The sequence below is a fragment of the Alexandromys fortis genome, unplaced genomic scaffold (assembly GCF_014885135.2).
Source record: "Alexandromys fortis isolate MF-2015 unplaced genomic scaffold, M_Fortis_MF-2015_v1.1 scaffold_14, whole genome shotgun sequence".
NCBI classification, from domain to species: Eukaryota; Metazoa; Chordata; class Mammalia; order Rodentia; family Cricetidae; genus Alexandromys; species Alexandromys fortis.
In genome coordinates, this window is record NW_026067910.1 from 5,129,067 (window position 1) to 5,156,194 (window position 27,128).

At 43.1% G+C, this 27,128-nt stretch overlaps 1 protein-coding gene across 1 annotated transcript in view; it reads left to right on the forward strand.

Moving 5' to 3' along the window:
- Dse (dermatan sulfate epimerase) overlaps nucleotides 1-27,128 on the forward strand; it is a 56,746-nt gene that overhangs the window by 18,553 nt on the left and 11,065 nt on the right. The window contains 1 exon segment of the mRNA XM_050137980.1: nucleotides 6,106-6,574. Within this exon segment, the coding sequence (XP_049993937.1) occupies nucleotides 6,159-6,574 (416 nt within the window). The 5' untranslated portion in view covers nucleotides 6,106-6,158.

Consider the following 27,128-nt stretch of genomic DNA (forward strand, 5'->3'; position numbering starts at 1 on the left):
TATCAGGGAAGAGAACTTGGAGTGGATGGAAATGTGATCAAAGCAGGGGCTCAGCACTGACCCCCCCCCCCCATGCTCATGTTTCTAGGCAAGAGGATGTCAATAGCCAAGACCTTCTGCTGATGGTCTGGCTAATTTGTGCCTCCTAGGGAAATGGACAGACCAGCCTGGCATGTGCTAAAGTGCTCTGGTCATGAACTAGTTCCTGGGCCCAGGGCAAACCAAAGCAGCTGCTGTGGGCAGAGAGTGGTGCATCTGGGTAGCAGGAGCTGTGAAGGGAATGTTCATGTGGCTCATTTCAGCTTTAAAAACTGTTCTTGATGCCAGGCGGTGGTGGCACATGCCTTCAATCCCAACACTAGAGAGGCAGAGGCAAGCGGATCTCTATTAGTTCCGGGACAGCCAAGGCTACACAGAGAAACCCTGTCTTGAAAAACAAAGAAACAAACAAACATCATTCTTGAAGACCAGGAAGGCATCTGGGACGGATGCTGACAGTGTAATCTCCTCCCAAGTGCAGTAAGGATCTAGACTGGACAAGTTGGCCCAGACCCTGGGCCCTTCCTGTTGTTTTTGTTCTGTTGAATTCTTTAATTGCCAGGCAAGCATCTTATCATTTTGCTTCACGTCCATTTTCTGTGGAGCCGGAAACATTTCACAATCTGCTAGAAGGTCAGCACATTCATTTACTTAAATACATATGTGGTATTGATAAAACAGTAGGTACGATCTCATTTCCCAGAATTGTCAGCTGAGATGCATGTGATGTGATAGTGACTGAGTCAAGGCTTCATCCCCCACAGAGGATTGCCACTGGCTATGGCAGTGACAGCAAATGTCACCCCAGCCTCCGTGTACCCCTCCCATGATCTAAACGTGTTCCTGGAAAATAGCTTCCCAGCCGCGCTGCATTTCCCAGCCCCTGTTGTGTCACAGAGCCTGAACATTTACTCTATGTCCACCAGAACTGACTTGCCTTGGGAAAGAAGCAAACTCCAGTTATGGTCTACTTATCTGCTACTCTTTTTTGGAAGCAAAAAAACAACCCAAGGTGAACACAGAAGAGATGATGACTGTGGTAGGTGTCATGGCACCTTAATGAACACTTTGGGAAACGTTGAGAATGCTCAGTGAGACAGTGGCTTAGGAAAAGCATGAATGCATTTAGAACCTTCCCCGTGAGTGATGTGCTTACTATCCGTGACGCATGGAAGACGTGGGAACACCTTGTGCTACATTTTAGTTACGTGGCTGATGAGCCTGGTGGTCTTGCCCTGGCCAGTTGACAACTCTGATTCTCAATTTTTGCCTGTGAAATATGCAGTTTCTTTCCTGTCTTTCGCTGATAGGTTAATATAGGCCTGAGTGAGTGGAACTTTTCATCTTTTATTAAAAATAAGTACTTATTGAGCTCTCCCTCCCTGTCAGGTTCTAGGCTAAGGCCATCGCCTACAAGTAATCACCCCATGAAATAGGTACCACCCTGAAAAGGAGGGCATGGAGGCTTTGAGAATCCAGTCAGCTGATCCAAACCAGCAGACAGCACAGTGAGCATTTGCACTGGTGTCTACACAAGTCCCCAGTCAGCAAAGTTAATCACTGTGCTGTGCCCCTGAGAGGTTTGGCACCTAAGAGGGGTTTTAATCAGTTTTCATTTGGGCCATGTTTCACTTTCTTCGGGGCTGTTTTTCTGTTCTGTCAACTATACTCGGCCTTTTCCAAAGCGCGAGAAGTTGAAAGCGCTTTTGGGGTACCATGCGCTTCATTCTCTACATAGTCCCAGTCGCTCACTGCTTGGTTCTTGGTTCTTCACAATGTTCCTTCCATACTTTATGTAAAGTTAGCAGAAGTGAAGCTTCCGATTAAAAATGGTTTGAAAAATCTGTCCAGTTTAAAAAAAAAAACAAAACAGCAGAAACCTTGGTTTAGGGTTTAAATTCTAGTTCAGCTTCTGGAATGTATTAGGTTATGGAGGCAAACGATGCTTCTTTGCCACATTGTTATTGTAACGTTAAAGATCCGATATGGGAAAGTCATTTCGGTCCCAGCAGCACAGTTTCTGTGTTAGCATTCGTAGCAGCTGGGGTGGATTATTGGAACTAGGATGCAGCAGAATGATTTGGGCTGTTTGGCATTGTGAAGATCTGCCTAAGATAATTATAACTGGCTGGGCTTGAGCATGATCCTGAACTGGGCTGCAGCTGGTGGCTGGCATCCCAGTGCTATCTGAAGTATCTTGTAGCAACAGTGATTCTTAAATTACTACAGTGTCTCTACTGAGTAAGCAAAGACATGGGAATGCTTTAGTGATGTGTGTTGTGTGGGAAGAAAAGAATGAGGAAGACAGCTGAATTCTGCAAGGCAGTGGACTTTGTGGAGAAGAGGAACGAAAGGCAGGAAAATTAGGCTCATGAGACCCTTCAGAAACACCCTGAGGATGGAATTCTGGGTAAGCGATGCCTTAACAGGCTCAGCTGCTAAGTGTGTCTAGTCATTTTGCCAAATTAAAATGCCATGTTCTTGAACTAGGCCAGAGGTTCCAGTGAGCTCTGCTGTCTCTGCAACAGTGAGCTAGGGTGGGGATCTCTTGAGAGATCATCTCTAGATGTCTCCAAGTCCAGACTTGTTTCTGTGCATTGGAGGATGGGGGAGAGGGGGTGATGGGAGAGTGAAGGTTTTAAACGCACTCATGCCTTTCCTAAGCCATTGTCTCACTGAGCATCCTCAGTGTCTCCCAAAGTGTTCATTAAGGTGCCACAATGACACATACCACAGTCAACATCTCTTCTGTGTTCACCTCGGGTTCTTTTGTTTTTAAACTCTGAGACGCGACTATGTAGCCCAGCTTTGCTGTGGTGGTTGCAGCCTTTCCTAATGTCTATTGAAATAAGTACGTGAAATTGGTCTACAACATACTTGCTTAGGGTCCACTTTAAATGCTCTTGGAAAGCGCGCCTTTCTTTCAAAGTGTTCACACAGGGTGGCTAGGGTGGACCGCTGATGGAAAAATCCAAGGACTGGAAATGGGATTTTGTCTGCTAGAATTTGCTAGACATTTACAGCTGATGAATGGGAACCAGGTGTCCTGTAGGTTAAAGCAAGTTGGAGGCAGACTTCTGTTTCATTTTGTTTTAAAACATCACATTTAGGTTACTAAAGTTTCTAGACCTGGGTGTTTTCTCCTATTACTTTCCTGGAGAACTAACTTTCTTTCTTTCTTTCTTTCTTTCTTTCTTTCTTTCTTTCTTTCTTTCTTTCTTTCTTTCTTTCTTTCTTCTTTTTTTCTTTTCTTTCTGTCTCTCTGTCTCTGTCTCTCTCTCTCTCTTTCTTTCTGGAAAGTTTTAAACTTGCCTTGGCTTCATATAAGGAAGAACAGGATTTCTGCTTGCTCATTTTAGTGGTGAGACTTTACCAACTCCCAAGCTGGAATTTAGTTCTGAGGTGGCGTCTGAATATTCAGGCGCCAGATTCAGTGCTTAGCTCCACATGTGCAGAGAGCATTCCCCGCTTCTGGGAAACTAGATGTGTAGACAGCTGAACCCGGCTAGCCGTGTTCATTTGTGCCAGCCTAGGAGTAGCTGTGGGTAGGTAAAGGAAGGTCTTGTTAGCTGGGAGAATGGTGGGAACACGGCACATTGTGTGAGACATTAGGAAGGCAACGTGTAATTTGTGGCCGGTAAATGCCAGGCCCTTGCTCCTTAGCCCATCCGCTGATGTGTTTTGTGCAGATGTCTGTGGGTTCTGCACTGGCCTGAGTGATTTCCCCAGCAAGGTTTAAAGGGTAGCAAATCCCAGCCTTTCTACTCTTCTGCCCTCTGATGAATGAGGAGAAGTACCTGAGGAAGCTTCCAAAATAGTTAGCAGAAGGAGATAGCATCCAGGGTCTTGATTGGGCTCTGTCTGTTTCTGGAACCTCTTTTATTGTTTGGGCAGATGCAGACAAGTCTGGTATAGCCGGAGGCATTGCAGCAAAAGTGGCTGGGGTCAGAGGATGAGTTTGGTTGAGTAGGATATGTCCACCCACCGTCTTTCAGGACTCTAGGATAAACAGCCTCTGCTATCTCAGTGAACTGCCTGGATAGGTTAAGTAGTATGTGGTGTGCAATGGGGAAGAGGAAACAGCAAATAAAACCGACCAGGCTTTGTCATGTTGGGGGAATGTTTGTACCAAAACTTGAGATGGAAAAATTCTGGTCTCTACATAATCTTCTTTCCCACTCCCGAGTAGCCTGAGTCACCCCATTCCTGTTGTGCCATGTTCTGAAAAACCCAGCCTTTGAGAGACTCGGAACTGTGTGCATATGAGGCCAATTAAAAAAGAGCTTCCAACCTGTCCTCACCCGGGATGCCTGGTTTCCCCACTGTGCTAATTGCACTGATGACAACATCCTGTCTTGATTTTGAAGGTTCATACACACACGTGCTTAAAAAAAAAATGCTAGCAGTATTGTTCTCCTGAGGGAAGCAAAAGGCAATCAATCCCCTGGTGGGGGTAGGGGAATGGGATGAGCATTCCTTTACTCCAGCCACTTCTGCGCTGCCAGAGACTACACCCTCCTCTGTGTAACCACAGAAGACTGTTTCTTTTGGCTGGGTCTTCTGACCTTGAAGGATCTAGCCAGCCGCCTCAAAGCGTTGGGTGCTAGACATAATACTGCCAGAGCCCAGGAGTCACTTCTCTTTTATAGTTCTGATTTAGTATGACTATATTAATATTTTCTTATTCATCAGAAATTCTGCTCTTGAACTTAAAACGCATCACCAAACCCCTGCCATTACGTTTTCTCATATATGTATTTATATTTCTAAGAACACTAAAGAATAAAAACTACCAAAAGAAGAAAGCCACAAGCGATGCCATGCTCTGCTCCGTGGGAGATGGAGCAAGTTGAGAATGTGGATTGGATTTGGTATCACATTTTTATTTTTCTCTCATTCGTCTGGGATGAGGCCATTTTTTCTTGGAAAAAAAACATCACTTGGGTTCACCATCAGCTTTTCCTTTTAATAATTGAAAACCACTGTTCATTATTTACGTAAAACTTTTTTTTTTCTGGCCTGCTTTCTCTAACCTTTCCCCTCATAAGAATTTTAGGAATTCCCTGACTTTTTCTCTGAGGGATTTTATGCCTGCTTTATCCCAGATGTGGGTCGTAGACAATGCTGAGGGTGTGTGAGTGTGTGTCTTTTTTCCTTTGTGTATGTGTGTGCTTCTGTTTGAAGGTTGTTCTTTTTGCTAGTGCACAAATATGCCACCTGGGTGGGGGGGGAGAAAGCGCAATAAAGAACACCTAGATAAGGAAATATGTGAGCCTGTTTCAATGATCTAACTTCCTGAGTGGCACCAAAATCCTATATGCAAAATGAAAACCATCCAGAGGTTGGAAATAATGAGGGAAAGAGCATCCACTAGTCATCCAGTCTTTCCACACCGAGATTTTCTTCTCTGAAGGAAGGCATGCCAACTTCCCAGTCCCAGAGCCCTGAGTCTGGACTTCGGGGAAGCTGACGTCAGCCCAGGGAGCTGTTGGCAGATTCTTCTGTCTTCTCTAGCTCACCTTCTGCCGCCACAAAGAGATGGTCAGTCTTGCTCCAACCTTTTTGTCCACACAGGCTCCCACAGAAATGCTGATCCCAATGCCTGGATCGGACTGTAAAATGGAAAGATGAGGGACATCATTGTGGCGAAGGAGGCTGGATTAAGAAACACAGGATTTTCCCCATTTCTCAATGCCCTCTCAGATTTCCAGAAGACAGATGGTTTACCACAGCCTTTTGGTTATGTGGTTTATGTATTAATGTCTAAAATACCATAAAAATCTCAACCTTTCTTCCTGATAATTTATGAGAAAAACATCGTATTTTTCCCTTCCCCATAAGTCCATAGTTGTGTTTTCTTGATGAATTCCATCTGCTAGAGTGTGCTTATGTCTATAAAATCATACCTCGCTGGGTTCGAGCAAGTTTCTCCCTAATTTAACTTTTTGCCGCATGTTAAAAATTCATAAGATTACTTTCCCAATGTTTAGAGGAAGTTAGATAGCTGTCTGCTGTGCACTTCCACCAGGCGTGACTGACATACTCTATCCTGTGTGTCTCCCGTAGGATCGTTCGAAGATGGTTTGGCTGCCTTGGAGCTTTGGAGATCTGATGTCACAATGAGGACTCACACACGGGGTGCCCCCAGTGTGTTTTTCATATATTTGCTTTGCTTTGTGTCAGCCTACATTACCGACGAGAACCCGGAAGTTATGATTCCCTTCACCAATGCCAACTACGACAGCCACCCGATGTTGTACTTTTCCAGGAGAGAGGTGGCGGAGCTCCAGCTAAGGGCTGCCAGTTCCCATGAGCACATCGCCGCTCGGCTCACGGAGGCTGTGCACACCATGCTGTCTAACCCCCTGGAATACCTCCCTCCCTGGGATCACAAGGAGTACAGTGCTCGCTGGAATGAGATCTACGGGAATAACCTGGGTGCCTTGGCAATGTTCTGCGTGCTGTATCCTGAGAACATTGAAGCCCGGGACATGGCCAAAGACTACATGGAAAGGATGGCAGCGCAGCCTAGTTGGTAGATTTTTGTCTTTTCCTTCTTACTGTGTTAACCTTGTCGCTTAAAGGAATGATCCAAGTGGTAAGGATCTAGTTCTCGTGGTAGGATGACTGCCTAGCATGCGTGTGTATGAAGTCCTGGGGTTGGTCCTGCCACCCAAAAGGTAGGGGTGGTGTTACATGCTCCTAAATCCAACAGAAGAGATGGAGATAGAGGAGTGGAAAGTCAAGGGCATCTTTAGCTATATAGTGAATATGAGGCTGCTCTTTTGGTACTTGAGCTTCTGTCTCAATTTAAGGAAGGAAGGAAGGAAGGAAGGAAGGAAGGAAGGAAGGAAGGAAGGAAGGAAGGAAGGAAGGAAGGATATCTAACAGTTTCAAAAGACCTAACATGTTTCAATTTAGAAGGAGCATATTGAAAGGCAGCTTAGCCAAAGGTGTGCTGGGGGTGGTGGTGGGGGGGTGGTGGTGCAGAATTGAGCTACCATGTTACTAGCTGAGAGTTTTTTCTGCATTGTTTAACATACATTTACAGTTACGGATGGAGACGTCTTCTGAGGAATGTATCACTAAGTGATTTTTGACCTTGCGTGGCTAACATATATACCTAGGTGTCATTTATATAGGATGTAGCTTATTGCTTCTAGGGCCAGGATGAGCAAATAGTGTAAAATGAATTCAAGCGCAAGATATATGTTAAACCTAGGAGGCTGCTGCCTGCATAACACAGCATACATGTCCATGGCTAGTTTTCTATGTAAGTGGAAAAAGTACCCTCTAAAATAACAATGAATCATATTTCATAAACCCATAAGTCAGTATCATAGTTGCTTATCGGACATTGTGCCCTATAGACAGTTATATGTGGTAACTTTCTTATGATTGACAGTGACGTAGGATTCTTTACACCAGCAGCCCCGTGAACATGTGAGCAAAGAGCACTTTGTGCTGATGTTAGGGTGGCTACAGGGTCACTAGGCTCATGGACTTTTCAACTTGGTTGTGACCCTGCGCATGCTCTTTCTTGGAGCAGAACACCGCTTACATGGTACATGACTGTTTCTTATTGTTTGCTGTTGGGCTTTTGATTGACGCCTCAAATTGACTGAAATGTTTTGTCCATAAGGCCTTTCAGACAATTAGCATTTATGTGCACTTTATGGTAATAAGGACATAAAAGTCATTGTGATGGGATTGACTGGCAATTTATGAACAAGATTCTATTTAAGAATCAGCAGAGGGCCCAACCCTGTGGGAGAGCGAGTGCTACAGTACACACGTGTGAAGAAATCTGCTTATCTCATGGTTTACTTTTCAGGAGTTTAAGATTCAAGAGCCAACTTCCCGTTTCCTTTTGGTTACTTAAATTTGTTTATAATTCATGTTTCTATCTATCTGCTTTTTAAAAGATGAGGTTTGAGTTGACTAAACTCAGGATTCCGTAGGTATTTTTTTCCCAAAATCTAGCTTAATACACATTCACAGCTCAGTTGCTAAAAATGCTTTCAAATTGTATGAAACATGGTCCTAAAACTATGTGAGCTGCCACTTGTCGTAGGCTTAGGGACATCTGTAGCAGTGCCGTGGGTGAGTGTATCTTACATGAAACACATCTTGGTGTGACAGAAGAGGAGTAGCAATGTGCAGCCCTATGATAACTGTCTGACGTCTCGTAGTAGACAGAACTATGGAAGAACAGCGGTCTCGTAATTTGTAAAATTATGTAGTTATTCTATAAATACATGTGGTCATTCTGAAGCTTATGATATATGGACCAAGCGTTTTGATGTGACTAGTCCCAAACATAGACCTTAGCTGTGTGTGTCATGTGTTCTGACTTAGAGTCACCCGCATCAGCCTGCATTCCAGTTCTGACACCAAGAAAGAAAATGAAGCATGTATGAGAACTCACCTGATAATCTGAGCAACAGGATGACGTTATCAAATGCGACAGTAACTTAATGTTATACTAGGTAGAATAAAAAGCAATCCCTTTTTGTCTCTGTTTGCTCTATTATAGCCTTAGTGTTTTCCATAGATGCTGGTGCTTGTGAAATGCCCCAGAAGAACAGTTACTGTAAAAAGCCTGTTTCATCACACAACAGACTAAGAGATTAAAAAATGTCTTTGTGTTGAAATTTTTAAACAAAAATATAACAGTGTTAGTAAAATTGTACAAGGCCAGTACAATTTCATAGTATATATATATATATATATATATATATATATATATCTGGGAGTATGTATTTAATGAATGGACACTGTCACTAGGATTAAATACCTTCTCTGACAAAAGAAGGAAAATAAATAATTTCAAGTACAAATTTTAGCATTCACATAGTCTCTGCAAGTACAGATTTACTGATCGGCAGAGTTGGGAAGAGATCTCCTAACTAACTGTGCTGTTACCCGGTGACCAAAGCCAGGCTGTCACTTAGTAGGACTGCTTTCTCTTGGTCAGGCTAAGCTGGGGTTAGAAATTGAAAGTGAGCCTTGATATCTGGGTTTTAGTTCTAGATAACTGATCCCTTTCTTGTGATTTTTAATGCTCTTATAGAAATGTTGGCTACTTACAAATAGCCGCATTCAAACCTAGACTCTTACACATTCATTTAGGTGTGTGGTTGAACATCATCATTTTATGCAAGTTAAAACATGACTAAATATTTTTATATTCCAGTTACCTTTCCTTAAATTGCTCTGATTAATCCTATTCTTCATTATATACAAAAAGTATACTGTGAGAGTTGTCATTGTCTTAGTTCGGATATAGTGTGCACCTATGCATTTCAGAAAAACAAAGACTGGCTGTATTTAAAAATCAATAATAAATATCACAGAATTAAAAATCCCTATGATGGGATATTTTTTCATTTTCCTTAAAGAACATTTCTTTTGAAAACTGATAATATGATAATATTTTTCATTTTCCTTAAAGAACATTTCTTTTGAAAACTGACTAAATTATATTTTTTTTTCACTGACACTTTGAGCATCTACTGGGCCCGTGATGTGGATGCAGGGTTGAAGAAATGGCCCAGCAGTTTTTCAGTTTGTTCCTGGGACGAGGAATCTTACAGTGGGTGCTTCTGAGCATGCGGATAATGCAGTAAGGTTTTCACTCATGACTTATGGGAGCAGCAGGGCAAAGGGGACAACTCTGGAGTCATTCTGCCCACATCCTGAGCTCTGTATCGCTTCAGATAAACTTCTCAGTTTGAGCCTTAGCAACTCTGGCATGTAACATTACAGCAGTAGCGTGTCTACTGCACAGGGTCATTAGTAGGATTAAGTGAGGCAGCCAGTACATAGTCCTCTGAAAGTTCTTGTCATGTAATAAGGCTGGAAGAATAATGACAGCTGGTGCTAATTATTGCCTCTGCTGTTTTCACCTAGGACGTAGGCCCTGGTTGGTGTATAATAGTTATTTATAGGTTTTTAAGAAGGAAATAGGGTTTTTTTGTTGTTATTGTTCAGAGATTTTTATCGCCTTTATTCAAATTGTTCTCCATTTGCCTTTGACAATGCTCCTTTAAAACAGGCAGCATTTGACCTCTGGGATCCTTTGTGTGTGCAAGAGCCTAGTGCTAAGGCTGTGATGGAGGACTTGAGGGAAAGTAATAAGGAGGTGTCTTTGGTTCGGTGTTAAAGCTGTGGTACTTTCCTCACTGTGTGATGAAATGCCTGGCAAGAGACAATGTGAAGGAAGAGTTTACTTTGACTCATAGTCTGAGGATACAGCTCATCATGATGAGGAAGTCAGGAAAGCAGCATCTGGTCACGGATGATGGGTGCCCATGGTCAGCTAGCCTCTTCCCTTGTATGCAATCTTGAACCTTCGCCCAGAATGGTGCCACTACTTTTAAGGTGTAGGTCTTCCCATGTCAGCGGACCTAATCAAAAGAATCCCTCACAAGCGGTCCAGAGGCTCATCTCGTTGAGCCTGTTAAACTGACAACAAGAACTGTCATATTTATTGAATCCATTGTATGTTAGTAAAGAGATTTAAAGGTTCACATCCATAGAGTGACTTTAGAATTTCAGCCATGGTGGCACTCACCTTTAGTCCTAGCACTTGGAAGGCAGATTTGGACAGATGTGAATCTAAGGCCAACCTGGTCTACAGAGCAAGTTCCAGAGCAGCCAGGGCTACACAGAGAAAACCTGTCTCAAAATAACAGCAGCAACAACAACAGTAAACAAGAATTCGGTCTCTGCAGCCACTGTGAAAAAAAAGTTAAATTGAAAATGTGATGTAGCTGTAATGTTTTTACCACCTAAACCATGGAAAGGGAATCTGAAAGACTGTCGATGGCAGGGTGGTTGAGAAATGTGTATAATTCTATGGGTCTCTACACCTGGGCACCACAGGAAGACGTGCTTGCTTGTGTGTTCTCTCTGCCTGTGTGTAGGCAACCACATCCTTCCCAGGAAGTCTTTCCTGTTTTTTTGGTTTTGTTAATGCCAAGGTTGTGTGTATCTTACTTAGTAAACTTGATTAATTAAAATAACTTATTTCAAGCCTTTGAGATGGCTCAGAGGTCAATGCGTTTTCGCCAAGTCCGATGACCTAAACTCTGAAATCCACATGGTGGAAGGAGAGAATTGATTCTCACAAGTTGTCCTGGACCTCCACATGTATGCCAAGGCACGGACATACATGAACACACGCAAATTTAAACAAAATATGATTTAAGAACCATAGAAATACTATACATGAAATAATTTTTTTCCATCAAGAATTTAAATTCAAGCCAAAAAATAATACTTTTAAAAAAGTGTTTCATAGAAATTTTACATGGATTTCCATAAAGATCAATTCAGAGAGACTTTAGGATTAGCACATATTACTCTTTCTTAAAAGTTCCTTAATGTATGTGCGTTTTTGTTTGTTTATTTGTGCTCGCCTGTGCTGTGCCTTCACCTCTACAACTTTTTTTGCCCAAATTAAGGAAACATAATACAAGACTCCAACTGAAGGTAGCTGAGGGAGATGACAGTGAAGAGCTGGGAAACGGACTGGGAAAGGAATAAGAGTCACTAAGACGGGTCACGTCACACTGTGACCATGAATGACTCACAAGAGGACCTTGAGATTGATTTGTCTTATTTATTTATTTGGCAACAAGATGATAGGCTTCCTTAGTTTTGAAGTTTAGAGTGTCCATGAATATAAAAATCAGGTCAGTTGCTCTGTAAAAGAACAATTATTCCTGACCCCGAGATCATAAAGAACCTTCTAGATTTTTCACAAAGACTCAGTACTCTCATTAAACATCCTTTGATGAGCTGTGTTGATGCTTTTCTCTCAGCACTGGGTGGAGAACAGGAACTATATTGTTTGGTGCATGCATAGGTTCCCTTCATGGAGGCTGCTCTGAGCAAATTTCACTAAAACCTAAGGGGATGGAGGAGGAAGAATGGAACAGATGCATGATTTAGCCAGCCATGTTTTCCCCTGGGCTAGTTGAATTCTTTAGTAGACTTTTTCGTACGTTAGAAAATGAAATGACAGCATGCTTTGTCTGCCAGGCGGCATCCCTTCGTGTCATGTGTCTCATTAAGTCTTAGACTGATGGATTGCTCTGACCTCGATCTGCTCAGTTATATGTTCTTGGTGGTCTAGAACTTGATGCGAATCAGACAAAAGGCCCACTTGCTTATTGGAGTCCACCATTGTCTGCTTGCTTCAGAAAAGTGTGAGTTTACCGTGTTCCACGTAATCATACGTGGAGATGGATGCATTGAAAAGAGATTTAAGATACGATTGTAACGGACGGATTTACTCAAGTCGAAGTCGATAGCTGGGAAGCATCCACTGTGCATTTCCCAGGAGTGGGATTTGGGGGGGTTTCCTCGTAACTTGTCAACCAGGGAAAACGGGCCTGACACATTCATCTCGGAGCAGATCTGTCCTCTGCCCTGGCGCTGCTGTTTGTAATTAGCCACATGTCCTCTGGCCGATTTTATAGCTGCAGTAAACATGGTTTTTCATCTGTAACATGTAGATGTCTCTCTGCAGCCATGATGGTTCATGATGGGGACAAAGCAATGCACAGAAAACTCTTGAGATTATGGACTTGGCACTTGGTTTTGCTAAACTTTTCCTATTTGTGTTAGACAGGAAGATGTCACACTGCAACACTGGCAAGCCTTGGGTGCACAGTATTCCATTTTAAGCACTCTGGTGCTCCGGAGTCGGGTTTTTGAGGAGAAATTGTTGTGAATCCCTCTCCCTTGCCTTATAGTATTTTTCTTCTTTATCATGAGACAGAAAATAAATCACAGAGGAAAGAAATGACTTCACTCTTGTGTTGGAGCCAGTTGGCTACAGGGGATCGAGAGAACTGGGGAGGGAAAGAACAAAAGTTGAACTTTTGGACAGAGAAGTAGTTTTACTTTTTTTGCCCCTTCTGCAACAGATTATTAAATCCTTGTTTATAGATGACAAGCTTCTGACATCTTAGGGTGTATTTGTAAAATAATATAAGACACCTAAATAAGGAGATGGAAAAAAAAAGAAAAAGCTGTGTCGCCCTGAAATGAACGAGTCAGTTTCATTGTTCTGTGTACCAAGATGCACCATGGGCCCTGTCTCAGCCCTTGCCTGCGGGGCTCCAAATGCAACTCCTTGCAGCGGCTTCTCAGGCCCTTTCCTCTTTTAAACTGCAGCCTAAGACTGAGGATCAAAAGAGGGAGGGAGTAGCTGGGCCCCAACGCATGGAGCCACAGCCCTGTGAGGGAAAAGATAGGTTTTCCTCTCATGACCTTCCAGTGAGAACGGCAGGGAGGTTTGCCCAGCAGACACCTGGAATCCATTAAAGCGGACTGGTGGAAACAAATGTTGGGCTGTCAGAAACCCAGCCTCTGGTGCTGGCTTTTTCTCATTCATGGTTTTCTTCTCCTTTGCCCTTCCCCCTCACTCTTTCCATCACTCTCTTTCCTGTTTCTTACATTTCTGTGACAGCTTTCTCATTTGGTGTAGGCTTAGATCATTGGAAGCTGAGGGCAGATGGCTCTGAGTCAGTCATGTCGGTCAGCGTCTTTAAATTTTACAGGATCTCGAGCAGTAGAACCCCGGGCATTGGACAGTCCCTTCTTGACTGCCATTTAGTGAGCAGGTTGCTGCTGACCAGCATCACTACAGGTGGATCTGCGGGCCAGAGTGGACCCACAAGCTGCGGAGGAAGCCCAATCAGGTTGGCAGGTGAAGGCAAGCTGAGCATCCTTGGAGAAGTGCTGAACTTGTGTGAAGTCACCCTCTCCCTATATAGAGGATGCTCCACTTCCACAAGTTCTTGCTGCTCATGCACCCTGAACTCTAAATTGTTCTCCATCTATTTCAAATGTAGGTGAGGATAAAGCTGTTTCAATAATCCTCTTTCTACCTAAGTTTAAAATATTTGATGGTAGCTGCAATCACACTCGCTTGGGAAGAAATGCAAAGTTACTTTACTCTGTAGAACTTGTTTGTTGTTTAATGTTAAATTCTTTCCTCCCTCCTACCCTCAGTGTCCTTTGTTGCCTGTTTAAATACGATATGGGTTTTCTGAATTGCCATAGGGAGTTGTGCTTAGGGCCAAAAGAAGCCACCTTCCTTTTGTAGTGGAGTCTCTCACTTTGTACATACAGCACAGGTGACGTGCGTATAAAATTCTGCACTGTCTTTACATAAACATTTAAAACATATCTTTAAATGTTTTCTAACAAAATTTTGACAAGCTTGATGTTTGGGTTTTATGCATTCCTTATTTCCTATCTTGAGGGGAAAGTAGTAGTTGGCAGGTACTGAATATATCTGTAACGACACTTCACAGAGATCTTTAAAAAGTGCAGTGAAAATTAAACACTAGGTTTGCCTATCGGATGAAATGAGAACTCCATTCTGACACCGTGGCCTTGCTGTCAGAGCAGTCTTATAATGCTAAATGGATATTTGTAATAACTGCTGAGGCTGGTGATGTTACAGGTGTGCTCATTGGATCTCTTGATGATGATACAAGTGTGCTCTTGGATCTGTGGCTGATGTGCTTATTGGATCTGTTAGTAATGGTACAGGTGAGCTCATTGGATCTGCTAATGATGGTACAGGTGTTTAATTGGATCTGTTGATAATGATGGTACAGGTGTGCTCATTGGCTCTGTTGATAATGATGGTACAGGTGTGCTCATTGGATCTGTTGATAATGATGGTACAGGTGTGCTCATTGGATCGGTTGATAATGGTACAGGTGTGCTCATTGGATTGTTTGATAATGCTACAGGTGTGCTCATTGGCTGTTATAATGATAATAGGTGTGTTAATTGACTCTCTTGATAATAGATCTCTTGGAAAGCCAGGTAGTTCATTTTCTCTTAGGTATCTTCAAATTGGTCTTTAACTTTTCAAGTTCTAAGGCTTTATCGACTAAGGGGACACATCTTAACATTGCTTAACAGTCTCATCTATATTTTCTTTTTCTTTTAATGTGCTGTCTTTGAACAGCAGGAAGGTACAGTCTCCCACGTACATACCCCTGTGATCTAGAAAGCACTTGTATATGATGGCATGTGTGAGTGAACCAGGAAGAGAGAAGCTTGTTAGTGACTGCAACATTAGTCAAGGAGGGGAACGAACAGCACCATTGGGACCCCCAGGGTGGGGAAAGGCTGAGACAAAGTATGACTGTTTCAGCATTTGGGCCGTCCTTCAGAAGACAGGACCCAGCTCTCCTCTCTACTGCTGACTCCCTGACTTGTGTAGTTGCCCATGTGATTCTGAGGTCCCCTGAAACTTACGTGGTAAAGGAGAAAATTGTGAAGAATGGGGCCTGGGAAGCTGGTGACAGACTGTACCTACGTGAGATGGAGAATGTAGGCAGAGAGTCAGCTGATGGGAGGGAGACAATACTTCACTTTTTTACGTCTTTTTAAATAGCAGTATCTGTTTCTTGTGTCCACTCAATCTGCCTCACTTACCCGTATCACCGCATGGCACGTGACTGCTTGCCCTCGTCCCTGGCCCTGCTGTCACAAGGGCTCATGGGTGCTGCAGATTAGATCTGAGCTAACCACTAAGGCTCACATGGCAGAGGCCCTCAAGCGGTAGCACTGTGGGGGAGTACCGAACACGTCAGGAAGTAGAGCCTAGCTAGTTGGAGGAAATCGCATGGGGCATGCCCTGGAAGGCTACCCTGGAACTCCAGCCCCTTCCTCACTGTTTCCACCTGCCAGGGCATGAGCCTTACACTGTACCGTATAGTTTCCACCATCATATTCTCCCTCACCAGAGGTCAAGACAGTGGGGCCGGCGACTGACTGTAAGCTGAAGCTGTGAGCTAATTATTTCCTTGGCATGAGGTGATGTTATGAGATATTTCATCATCCTGAGAAGAGCTGACAGACAGTTAAACCTTCAGCGAATACCTTGGTGTTTATTGTTGTTAGGCCTCCACACTACAGCCCATGCCGCTGCTTACAAATTCACAGTCTTCCACTCGTCTCCTGCTGCGCTCTGCCCACGCCTGTTTTCCCTCTTCCTCCCACTGTTCTCCCTTGACTCTTCCATGCAGTTTGTTGAGGTCGGTTCTGTGGTTATTGAATGAAGGTGAATTGCCACCCTCACCACAAAACGTCTTCATCTGGAAAGAGCAGCTTTTCTGTCTTCCTCTGACTTTTAAGCATTTTGTAATTTTATTGTTTTAGTGACTGTCATGTTGTCTCCCCTGAGACAGCTTGCACTGCCATCTTCAGGTATGACCTGGGCCTGAGCAATAAGTTTTCTTCTTGCAGAAAGCCAGACTCACCCATATCTTTACTTCCAAGACTATCAGACTCCACGACTAGGCTTAACTGCTCCCTTCGTGATGTGTATCCAGCTTCACATCTCCTGCAGCTCTCTTGGCTGTTTTGTTTGTTTGTTTTAATTCAGCACACTGGTTTGTGCTAAGAACTAGAGCACACATTTGGTTGTTTGATCCTGAGTGCATGTCCCAAAGAAACTCCTTTCCAGAAACCTCTGGGCTCTGCCTCTACCCTGACAGTGCCTTCAGACGCTCTGTAGGACATCTCATCTGAAGTATAGCTTTTGGTGGATATGCCCGTCTTCCTCATTGGCCTGTCCACTTACTGAGGACCCAGAGGACCTATCATAGTGTACCTGCTGTAGACACCTCTAAGCGACACTGAAGGAACAAGTGACTTGGCTCCAAGTGGGTGACTGGGTTTGCCAAGAGCCGAAATCCCGAGGCTTCGTGCGGCTGGGAATGTAATTTGGAGACTTGCACACTGTGACTGCTCGTGTGTATTTGGCCCCACTTTCACTCTGAAGGCCCAGCCAGCACCAGTCTTTGCTCTAGTCTGTCACCTGGAATCCCAGAAATAGAGGTGGCAGGACTGTCAGGGTTTGCTCTCCGTCCTAGTTCCCAGGGTTTCAGGTTCCCTGAGAACCTTTTCAATGCTCTTCTCCCAGTGTTCTCTCTTCCCAGAACCCTTGAGCCTTGGAGTCCTTCATCTTATACCTGTTCCTATTGCAAAGCTTTGGTGTGTTCGCTTTAAAACCACCTCCTCCTGCCTTTGAAAAGAATGGTTATGGTGTTCCAAAGTAGGAGGTTCATTGTAGTGAAGGCCTAGGATTACAGAACCAGACTGCCTGTGTGTGTCCAAGCTCTGCCACCTTGAGCCTATTACTTAGCTTCTCAGATCAGTTCCTATCCTGTAAGTTGAAGTTAAATAATATGTTTATCTCAGATTGTAGTTTAGAGGATCCAGTGAGCTAATGAAACACTCTTGCTAAAAGAATGTTCTTCCCAATGGAAATAACTGACCAAATTGTAACATTCTGCAAAAGGCTCCAAGGCTGCAGGGTGGTTTTAAAAAGGTCCCATGTGCCAGAGAACAAAAACTTGGAAGAGTTTTGAGGTCTCTACCCAGCAGCATCAGAGTCAACAGTTGCTGTGGGTGGAGGCAGAGATGTTCACACTGGAGCTGCATAGAGAACTTCAGGGCATGTGGGCCTCTGTGTAGAGCGCCAGGGACTGTCTCTGTCTCTGTCTCTGTCTCTGTCTCTGTCTCTGTCTCTCTCTCTCTCTCTCTCTCTCTCTCTCTCTGTATGTGTGTTCATGTATTCAGAGCTCTAGGGACTGTGTGTGTGTGTGTGTGTGTGTGTGTGTGTGTGTGTGTGTATGCAGAGTTCCAGGAACCTGTTTGTCTGTGTGAAGTACTCTAGGACTATGGGTGTGTGTGTGAAGTACTCCAGGACTGTGGCTGTGTGTGGAGAGCTCCTGGGACCTGTGTGTCTGTGTGGAGAGCGCCGGGGACCTGAGGGTGTGTGTGGAGATTTCTGGAGACCTGTGGGTGTATGTGGAGAGCTCCAGGGACTGTGGAGCTGCAGACAGAGCCCCAGGGAATCATCACATCACCCATGTTAGGGTGAGCTTTCTGGTGTTGCAGCAGCTGCTTCTGAGTCACCATGCTCCTGCTACTGACCCCAACAGCAGCTCTCACCAGTTTGGAAATAGGTGCAATTATTACTTTGTTGTGGACCCCCTTTCTGGGGTGAGTAGACGTGTTGGCTCACTCCAGGGAAACTGTCACATAACAACTGTGTGACACGAAGCTGTATGTTACTGTGAGCTCTGTTCCCTTGCTTGTATGTTTACCCTTTTATAAATCAATGCCAACAAAGACAATTTCATTTGTAATAAATACATTATTTCATGCAAGTTAATCACCAACACACTCAATTTCAAGCATTTTGCTAAGCAGCGAACATAAACATAAGCACAAGTTGCACATCTCTCTTGCCTAGAGTTCTTAGGTTCTGACAGAAGAGAGACACTAATAGACAGTATTGATGCAGATGATAATATCATCAGCCAAGTTCAAGACGTGCTTGGCTGAGGCCTGAAGCCATGGGGCAAGACTTTCTAGCTGGGACAAGAACAGAAATCAAGGGACAGAAGGAGAGAACCATGCCTGACCGTCCCAGGCAAAAGCAGTTGATGCCTAGGAGCCTGGCAATGCAAGGGTGCTTTTAAGGAACTGAAAATTTACGACAGGAAGGGAGGGGTCTGCTGTGAGGTTTAGTATCCAGAGGCAGCTGCTTTAAGACCCACTGCACCATGTGAAGGAGCTGGGACTCTTCTTAAGAGCACTGTTAAGGCCCGTGTGCGCCTGACATTTTCATTGCAAAATAAAAGAATGCCAAATGAACAATGTATGGCAGCTATAATACAAGTCAGGAACTGGGGATCCCAGTCACAGCCCCTCTGTCGGGGGGAGGGGGAGAGACAGAGAGACAGAGAGCAAGAGCAAGAGCCTTCTACAGTCATCTTACCCTGCTTCTGGCTAGTTCAGTGAAGGTGAAATCTTTGCACACTTTGTTTTGCGGTGGGGGAGAGGGGATGAGCTGTCTCACTATCTTCTAGTTTCATCTTGAACTTCTGAAGTGATTCTTCTCCATTAGCCACTATGTATCGCCATTGCAGGTGCCTGCCACAACATCCGGCTTTTGTCTGCCCCCTTTTCAGAGGTGTGAATGCATGAGTTGGGTAGGTGCTGAGGATGTAAGAAGGCTTTGCAGACCAGCGGTCCACCTCAGAGCTTCACTCGGCCCCATCTTTGCTCATTTTTAACTCCGTCTGCACCCTTCATTTTCTTTCCACTTTGTGAAAGGAACGTGGACTCTTTGCCCTGCCTACCTTCTCACAGTCTGAACGTTGCGGAATCCACACCCACGGTGGTTCAGTGGGCAACTCCACCAGACGCTGTGGCTTAACCCAGTTCAGTTCTGATCTTGCAGACGCACGGCCGATCTTCCGTTCTGAGACAGAATTGGCTGGTGTTTTCTCATGTAGCAATCTGTGTTGTAGGTACAGTCTCTGCTCACATATAGGAGTAGGGGAGAGGTCAAGCTGGAAAGTGTTAGGCCTCTGTAAGTTTATTCAGATAAAATCCTGATATCCCATGATAGGAAGTTAACAATGATGAGAATGGATAGTTATATCTGGGACCCAGAGGGGGCAAATAATTTATGTTTCAGATGCTGGAGGAATGAGAGGGCTTATCACTGAGCTTATAATACTTGGAACTGTTGGAGTATTCTGAGAGCAGGCTTTGGATATACCGAGCTGTAAGATGCCAGTGGACTCTCGAGACACTGCCGAGTTCACCTCCTCAGACTTTATTTTCAGTACGTTGATTTGCCAGCGTGTGTGTTGCAATTGTGTGTGTGTGTGTGTGTGTGTGTGTGTGTGTGTGTAGCTGTTTCAGCATGCATACATAGAATGGTCACCAGGAAACATTATGAAATAGGAACTGTGCCTTTAAATATAATATGCATCATTTTTTTTGTGGATGGTGAAAAATATCTAGAAGGGAAGTTCAAAGGTCAGATTTAATTAAAGTGGTTCTGCGGCAGTAAGTCACTAGTGAGTAACAGCTGAAAGAATGAGAAGTCAGGCACTGCAGCCACGTGCACACTGCAGCCATGTAGCTACTGTAGCCATAGCAACACAGCTATGTGGGTGCCACAGCCACGTGGGTACCACAGCTATGTATACTCCCCAGCCACATTGGCACCCTCAGATCCTTTTCTGCCATTAAAGGCCAAAGGAAACATCATGCTTCTCCCCCTAGAGGGATGATGGAGTAGGGGATCTATCAGATGGGAAAGAAAAGGTCCTTGATGAGCCGCAAGTTGTGTTTGAGCTTGGAACAGTGTAGCGAGCATTTGTTAGTTCATTCCAGTCTCACTGGCAGTGAGTTCACTATTACAAGAAAAATCCAGAGAAAGGGAAAGAGGAGAATAAAGAAAACCCACACAGATAACTATGATCATATATTAACTCTAGTCCCTTATACAGTGTTTGTGTTTTGTTTTTTGGGTTTGTTTGATTGTTTTCCTTGCTAGAGATGTCCTCCATGTGGTTAGAGAAGAAGAGAGAATGTGATGTCATTCCACAAAGAGGTCAACTTTCACTTTCAATATGACTAGGTCTAAATCTTCGGTATCTTTAGATTTAAACCAGGGGAGTTGCTGCTACAAGCATAATTTCATTATTCATTTCAAATGTAAAGTGCTTCTAAGGAAAAAAAAAAAGAATTGTTTGCAGGCCAGGATGTCCTCCTTGTTTTTAACACAAGTGATAAATTCTATCTTCCTTTCTCAGGTTGACTGCTGGGCACAGGTAGTGTGCTTGCATCTGTACCACCGCTCAGTGCCTTATACTCTCTGCTCTGGACGTTCTGAGCTTCTCTGCTTTCTTGGGCTCTGTCCTAATGACCTCATGGTAGGCTCCCAATATGCTCCAGACCCTCTGCTGCAGTGTCAGGACCACATCAGCTTCAGCCAAGCATCTTCCAAGCAGCAGGTTCTGCTGGGAAACTCTGTGCTTGAAGGACACAACTACTTACAGGATATCAAATTACTTACAGGATATCAAAGACGGTTAACTTCAGACCTATTAAAATATGGCTTACAGAAAAATGCAAAATATACATCATAACGCAATGTGTTATATACATATATATGTATATAGTGAAAAGTGTGTGTGTGTGTGTGTGTGTAGAGAAAATGACTCTTAAATTTAATCGAGGGGGTTTGAGTGAGAATGGCCCCATGAGCTCATTTAGTTGGCTTCAGAGACTTTGGAGTTGGATTACAAAATGCATTTGTGTTATGATATGGCTATAAGTCTATCGGGTCAGGGACTCTAGAATGTGGTGGTTTGGACAAGAAAGGCCCCATAGGCTCATGCGTTCAAATAGCAGCTCCCTAGTTGATGGAACTGTTTTAGAAGGCTTAGGTATGGCCTGAATGGAGGAGGTGTGTCACTGTGGAAGGGCTTTAAGGTTCAAGAAGCCCCCACACCAGGCCCAGTCTCTCTCTACCTCCTGCTTGTGGATCAGATATCAGGTCTCAGCAATTGCTCCAGTGCCATGTCTGCCTGCTGCCATGTTCAATTCCATGATGACCATGAACTCCCATGCTGAAACTCTAAGCAAGCCCTAATTAAATGCTTTCTTTTTTAAATTGCTTTGGTCTTGATGTCTCTTCACAGCAATAGAAAAGTGACTAAGACAGGTATGCTTTGTAATCTTACTGTTTTTCATTTCATTCCATTCTATTTCATTGGGTTCCATTAAAACATGCTGGTCATAACTTAAATGCTTATTTAATAATCTGTAGTTTGAAAACCGTGTTAACATTTTGATGAACACACGATTCTTCTTGTTTTACTATCCCTTTCCCTGAGCATCTCCAGTGAGGGGCCTCACCCTTCTTTCATGGTCTCTTTATTCCGTAATTCTCGGGTTTAGAATGCTTCTTCCCCAAATACACTGAAAAGTATCTTTTTTTTTTTCCCATTAAAAAATGGCCCAAGTCTGTGATTGATAAGCACATTTCAGGTTTCCAGAACGGAATGGGATATGTTTCAGCATATCATTTTCTATTGGTGCTCAGAATAGAACCAGGCACACTCCATTCACTGTTCTCAAAAGGCGCCTAGATTTTATGAAGTTTTTGTGTACCACTTTAGTAAAACCATCAAAAAAAATCATACAGGAAGAGAAGAATTGTGATGAATCCTTCTAAAATAGGAGAATCAGGTGACTATGCCATTTCTGAGAGGGTGTCCCGAGGAGGTAAGTTTCTGCTTGCTGCATCCTTATATGGTGAGGGGTGCTTCACTTTGGTTCTGTATTTGTGATCATTAGTTTTAATTGTCCATGTGACACAATCTATAACCACTTGGGAAGGGGCGCTCAGTAAGAGATTGTCTAGATTGGACTGGCCTGTGGGCATACCCTGGGGATTGTCTTGATTACTTTAATTGAGCTGAGAAAGCCCATTCCTTGTGTGCAGCACCATTCCCTAGATCTGGGTCTTTGGCCATGTAAGTGTGGAAATGGAGCTAAGTACAAGGCAGCATGTGTTCATTTATTTCTCTCTGCTCTTGGCTGTGGATGCGCCGTGACTAACTGTTTAATATTCTGCCTTGACTTCCTCACAGTGATGGACTATAACCTGGAATTGTGTGCTCAAATAATCCCTTCCTCCCCTAAGTTGCTTTTTTAAAGAAGGTTTATTAATTTATTTTATGTGAATGCTCTATCTGCATGTACATCTTTACACCAGATCCCGCTCACTATAGATGGTTGTGAGCCACTTTCTGGTTCCTGGGAATTGAACTCAAGACCTCTGGAAGAGCTGCCCGTGCTCTTAATCTCTGAGCCATCTCTCCAGCCCCCTAAGTTGCTTTTTGTTGGGTATTTTATCACAGCAATACAAATATAACCCATACAGAATTTTTGCCCTAAGAAGAAAAAGATGTATCAGTTTGATTATAATTTTGCTGTAAGCAGAATTGAGTCTTGTTGCCTCTGATTGTCTTGTGATTTTTTTTTATGTTAGTGGATCACATGTGAAAGCGTATAGGGTGATAGCCAAATGTTAGGCAGCACATGAAGAAAGAATGGGGCAGGTTCTAGAGAGCTGCAGTACCGGACTATTTAAATTGTGTTTGTTGCTGCTCTAAGAGTAGATGAATTGCTTACACAGCAGAAATGCATTCTCTCACAGTTTGGGAGATGGGACTCCGAGGACAAGGTATATCAGAGGATTGCTTTCTTCGGAAGGCTCTGAGGGAGAAGGCCTCTCTTGTTCTCTCGGGTGGTTACAGAAAATTGTAAGACAATAAACACGTCTTCCCTCACATTCTTGCACAGGTCCATTGTCTTAAACACCATTATTACATCTTACTAATTGCAGTGCATCTCATTTTATAGGTACATTACAGGCTTAATGAGCTTAATATTGTGTTTGCATTTCGTTTAACTATTCTTGGTTTACTTAGTGTTTTTCTTGACTTGACACTTGGGTAGTTGGTTGCGTCATCCATACGTGGGTCTTATGTTTTACATAGTATTTCAATGTACATTACAGACATATAATACACAAAATAATATCCTTTAGAACAGCTATGCACAAGATAAACATGATGGATTTACACACTGGAGCCAGATTATGACTAACTGAGAACTCATTGGCCTAGGCATGCATATTTTAACAAGGCAAAAGCTATTGGCAACTGAAACATTATATCTACTATTTTCCAACTTTATACAACTCCAAATGGTTTTAGTAGGGTTGTGTTCCTCTACTGTAAGGCAAGATTCCTTTCCTTAATTTTTTGTAGCTTTTGTACCCCTTGTTCATGGTTCTCTTCCTCCACTGTCAACATGAATATTATGTCTCTCTGCTTCTGCTCCATAGCTCCATCTCCTAACCACTGCCAACGGTTCTTTGCCTTTAAGGACCCATGCAAATGATAGTCTTTACTAACTTCCATCACACAGTCCGTAAGCACATCTGTAAAATCATTTTTGCCTTGAAGATATAGTGTAGTGATATGTCCTCTGGTACTTTTAATTACTAAGCCATCTCGCCTGTGCAAATAAACCTTTAAAAGAAAAAAGATTACTATTAACAGCAAATATTGGCACAGATGTGGGGAAAAGGAAATCCATATTTATTTCTTATGTATAAATGACTACCAAAAATGATCACCTATGTTGACTAAATAATAATTGAAATACCTAAATTCTTTATTCTAAGCATTTGTATTAATAGTAGTTATGTAAATGAAATAAACAGTTTCTATGACTTGAATTATGCTCTCCCTCCCAAATTTCATGCTAAAGATCATGCCCTCATGTGGACAGTTTTGATGATGTGACTATGTTAGAGGTAGTTAGATATAGATGAGGTTATATAAGTGTGTAGGCCCCTCACAATGGGATTAGTGCCCTTATGAGAACAGACATTTGAGTGCTCTCTCGTAATCTGATGCATCTATTCAGAAGCTCAGGAAAAACCTTGTGAGAACACAGAGAGACAGAGTGGGGTCCAGCATCCACGCATTTAAGGTGAGAGCTCCCCGGAACACCTCATCATGCTGACTCACTGACCTCAGACTTAGCCCTGCAGAACTCCGAGAAGTTACATTTCTGCTGTTGAAGCCTTTTGTTACACCATCCCAAAATAGACCACGCTAGGAAAATCTACATATGTTCTATGAGCCTTCAAACACTAAATATTGGTATTTCCCAGATAATTATATTCTGTCTACTCTCTCCATCGATGAAAACTATATGAAAAAATGAAACTGAGTGGTTTTGACATTTTAAAATCAGATCTAGAAAATATACACACCAACATTATTGTCAGACTTCTTTTTTATCACTATGTAATCAAGTAATTTGTCAAATCTGAAGCAATACAAACTTCATAGATTGTCTGCTACTGTCTAATGTATGTGATGGGTAATTCAGAAAGCGTTTATGATAGTACAAAACTGTCTACACATAAAATTATAATAAAAATCTGATCTTATTAGGCTGTTAAATTTTGAAAAGGTACTTGTGCCTTTTTCTTCCTTTCTTTTTCTTGAGCCCACTCTCACATATGCCAGGAAAGCACTCTACTCTGAGCTCCAGTGATAAAATTAAAGACTTTCAGGAAAAAATTTAAAACAATAAATACTTTGTGAAAATGGAGGTGCTGGTTTCACATTCTTACAAACCTTACTTGTCTGCTTTCTCAGCTGATGTGCATGAGGAAAACCTAGCTTCACAGATGTGTGCTTGAAAAGGATTTGAGTAATCTCTTCAGATATTTATGGGTATTTGTCTTTGCTTTCATAATAAAACTACGCTAGTTCTGTAAAGAACTAGTGGCAGGATGACATCCACAGGTCATAGCGTTAGAAATAGGTGGAGAGCCTTTGCTCTAAGGTTACAGTATTAGGAAGGTGAAGAAAGAACCTCTGCTCTAAGGTTGTGGTGTTAGAAAGGTGGAGAACCTATGCTCTAAGGTTGTGGCGTTAGGAAGGTGGAGAACTTATGCTTTAAGGTCACACAGTATTGGGAAGGTGGAGAACCTCCGCTTTAAGGTGGCGGCGGCAGGAAGGTGGAAGAAAATTGATAAATGCTATAGGGTGAAAGAAAATGTATAAAGGTCTGCTTATTTTCTTAACAATTCCCCACTTAGACTTTTCAGTAAATTGATTAGCTACTGCCCAGATCACATTGAATAAGAGGTTTTCTTCTTGTTGCATCCATGGGCCGAGAGCAAAATTCTTTTAGTTTCTATGACCCTAAAAGTACAGTCTTATAGATGTTCTCTGTAGCTGAGGCTGGATAAGACTATTAGGGGAAGGATTCAGATAAACGTCTACACATGCAGCTATCACAGGCCAGCTTTGAAAATGATGCTGGGATGATGGTGCCGTCAACTTTATGGGCATGCTTTGTTGAGTGGGAAACTGCTTGAACCGAGCAAACTAGAATGCCCAGGACCTAGCAAACATGAGAGAAATTAGCACTGCAATATTTTACAAAGGTTGGGAATGATATCCCATGTTCTACTTGTAACAGTAGAGTAATTGTTTACACAGGTGTGTAAGGACTTGACCAGTGCTAGCAAGCTACTGACAACAGCGCTGTCGAGGCTAGGTGTGGACGCTGCTATTTGTAGATGCATCATTATAGGATACGATGACACAGAGTTGGGCACAAACAACACGGACTGCCAATCTCGCCAGTCACTTGTTCCCCACTTTCTGACAATGGCATCGTCTTACGCTTTGTTTTGTTTCTAGAAGCAGGAATGTTTTTCCAAGCATTGCAATGCTGGAATGCTGGCAAGCTGAATGGCCACGGAAGGGCATCATTTTTTAATAGGAGCCAATGAATAAGAAACATCAGACTTTGTCTTTTCAGTACCAGGCTGTGGTACCAGGACAGCTAATCAGAATGATGAGATTATTATAAATGCAAAGAGATCCTGCCAAATGCCTGGTTTCATAAAGACCACATAATTGTTGTAAGCAGTGTGGCCTGGTTTCGGACATCAGTTCCTTCATTTTTCCTTTCTTTCCAAAACCACTTATTAAGAATTGTCTGTGTGCCACACGCAATTCTGTGGTTGGAGATCCAATTGTGAATGGAACAGAGAAAAGACCCCTTTTATGACATGAATTCTCCTATGGGACACACACATGTGCACATACACGCATAATCAGAAAAACAAGGGGAGGGGGTGGAACTTCATTTCAGAGGAGCATTGAAATTCTGACAGGGCGACCAGGTCACCTCTCCTCATCTCTGAGTCAGTCTCATCAGTGTTTTAGCCACTCCTTCCTTCATGATGTTGACCTTGTAGTTCTGTTCAGACTGTGATGATGTAGGCCACCATACTTCATGTTAATCAGCTGAGGAAAGTGAGATCAATATGTGTGTTCATCTGTTTTCACAAGGCACCCCAAAAAGCAGCACGTAGGAAGGGGGGGTGAGAACTGAACTGGCTTGCCATTACATGTTCTGTTCTTTATATGCCTGAGTGTTTTTCATCTACCTCTCATCAAGAATGGAAAATCTAAAGAAAAAAAAATCCTAAAAGTCTCAGTGTAACCAGAAGCCTGGGAGGAGAGAGGCGTGTTAACTCTGTCATCCGCACACAAGACTGGCTCTGTGCTGGAGTCTAAGGTCCATTACGGGTCCTTAGCCCTCTTGGTTTATCTCTGCATTTG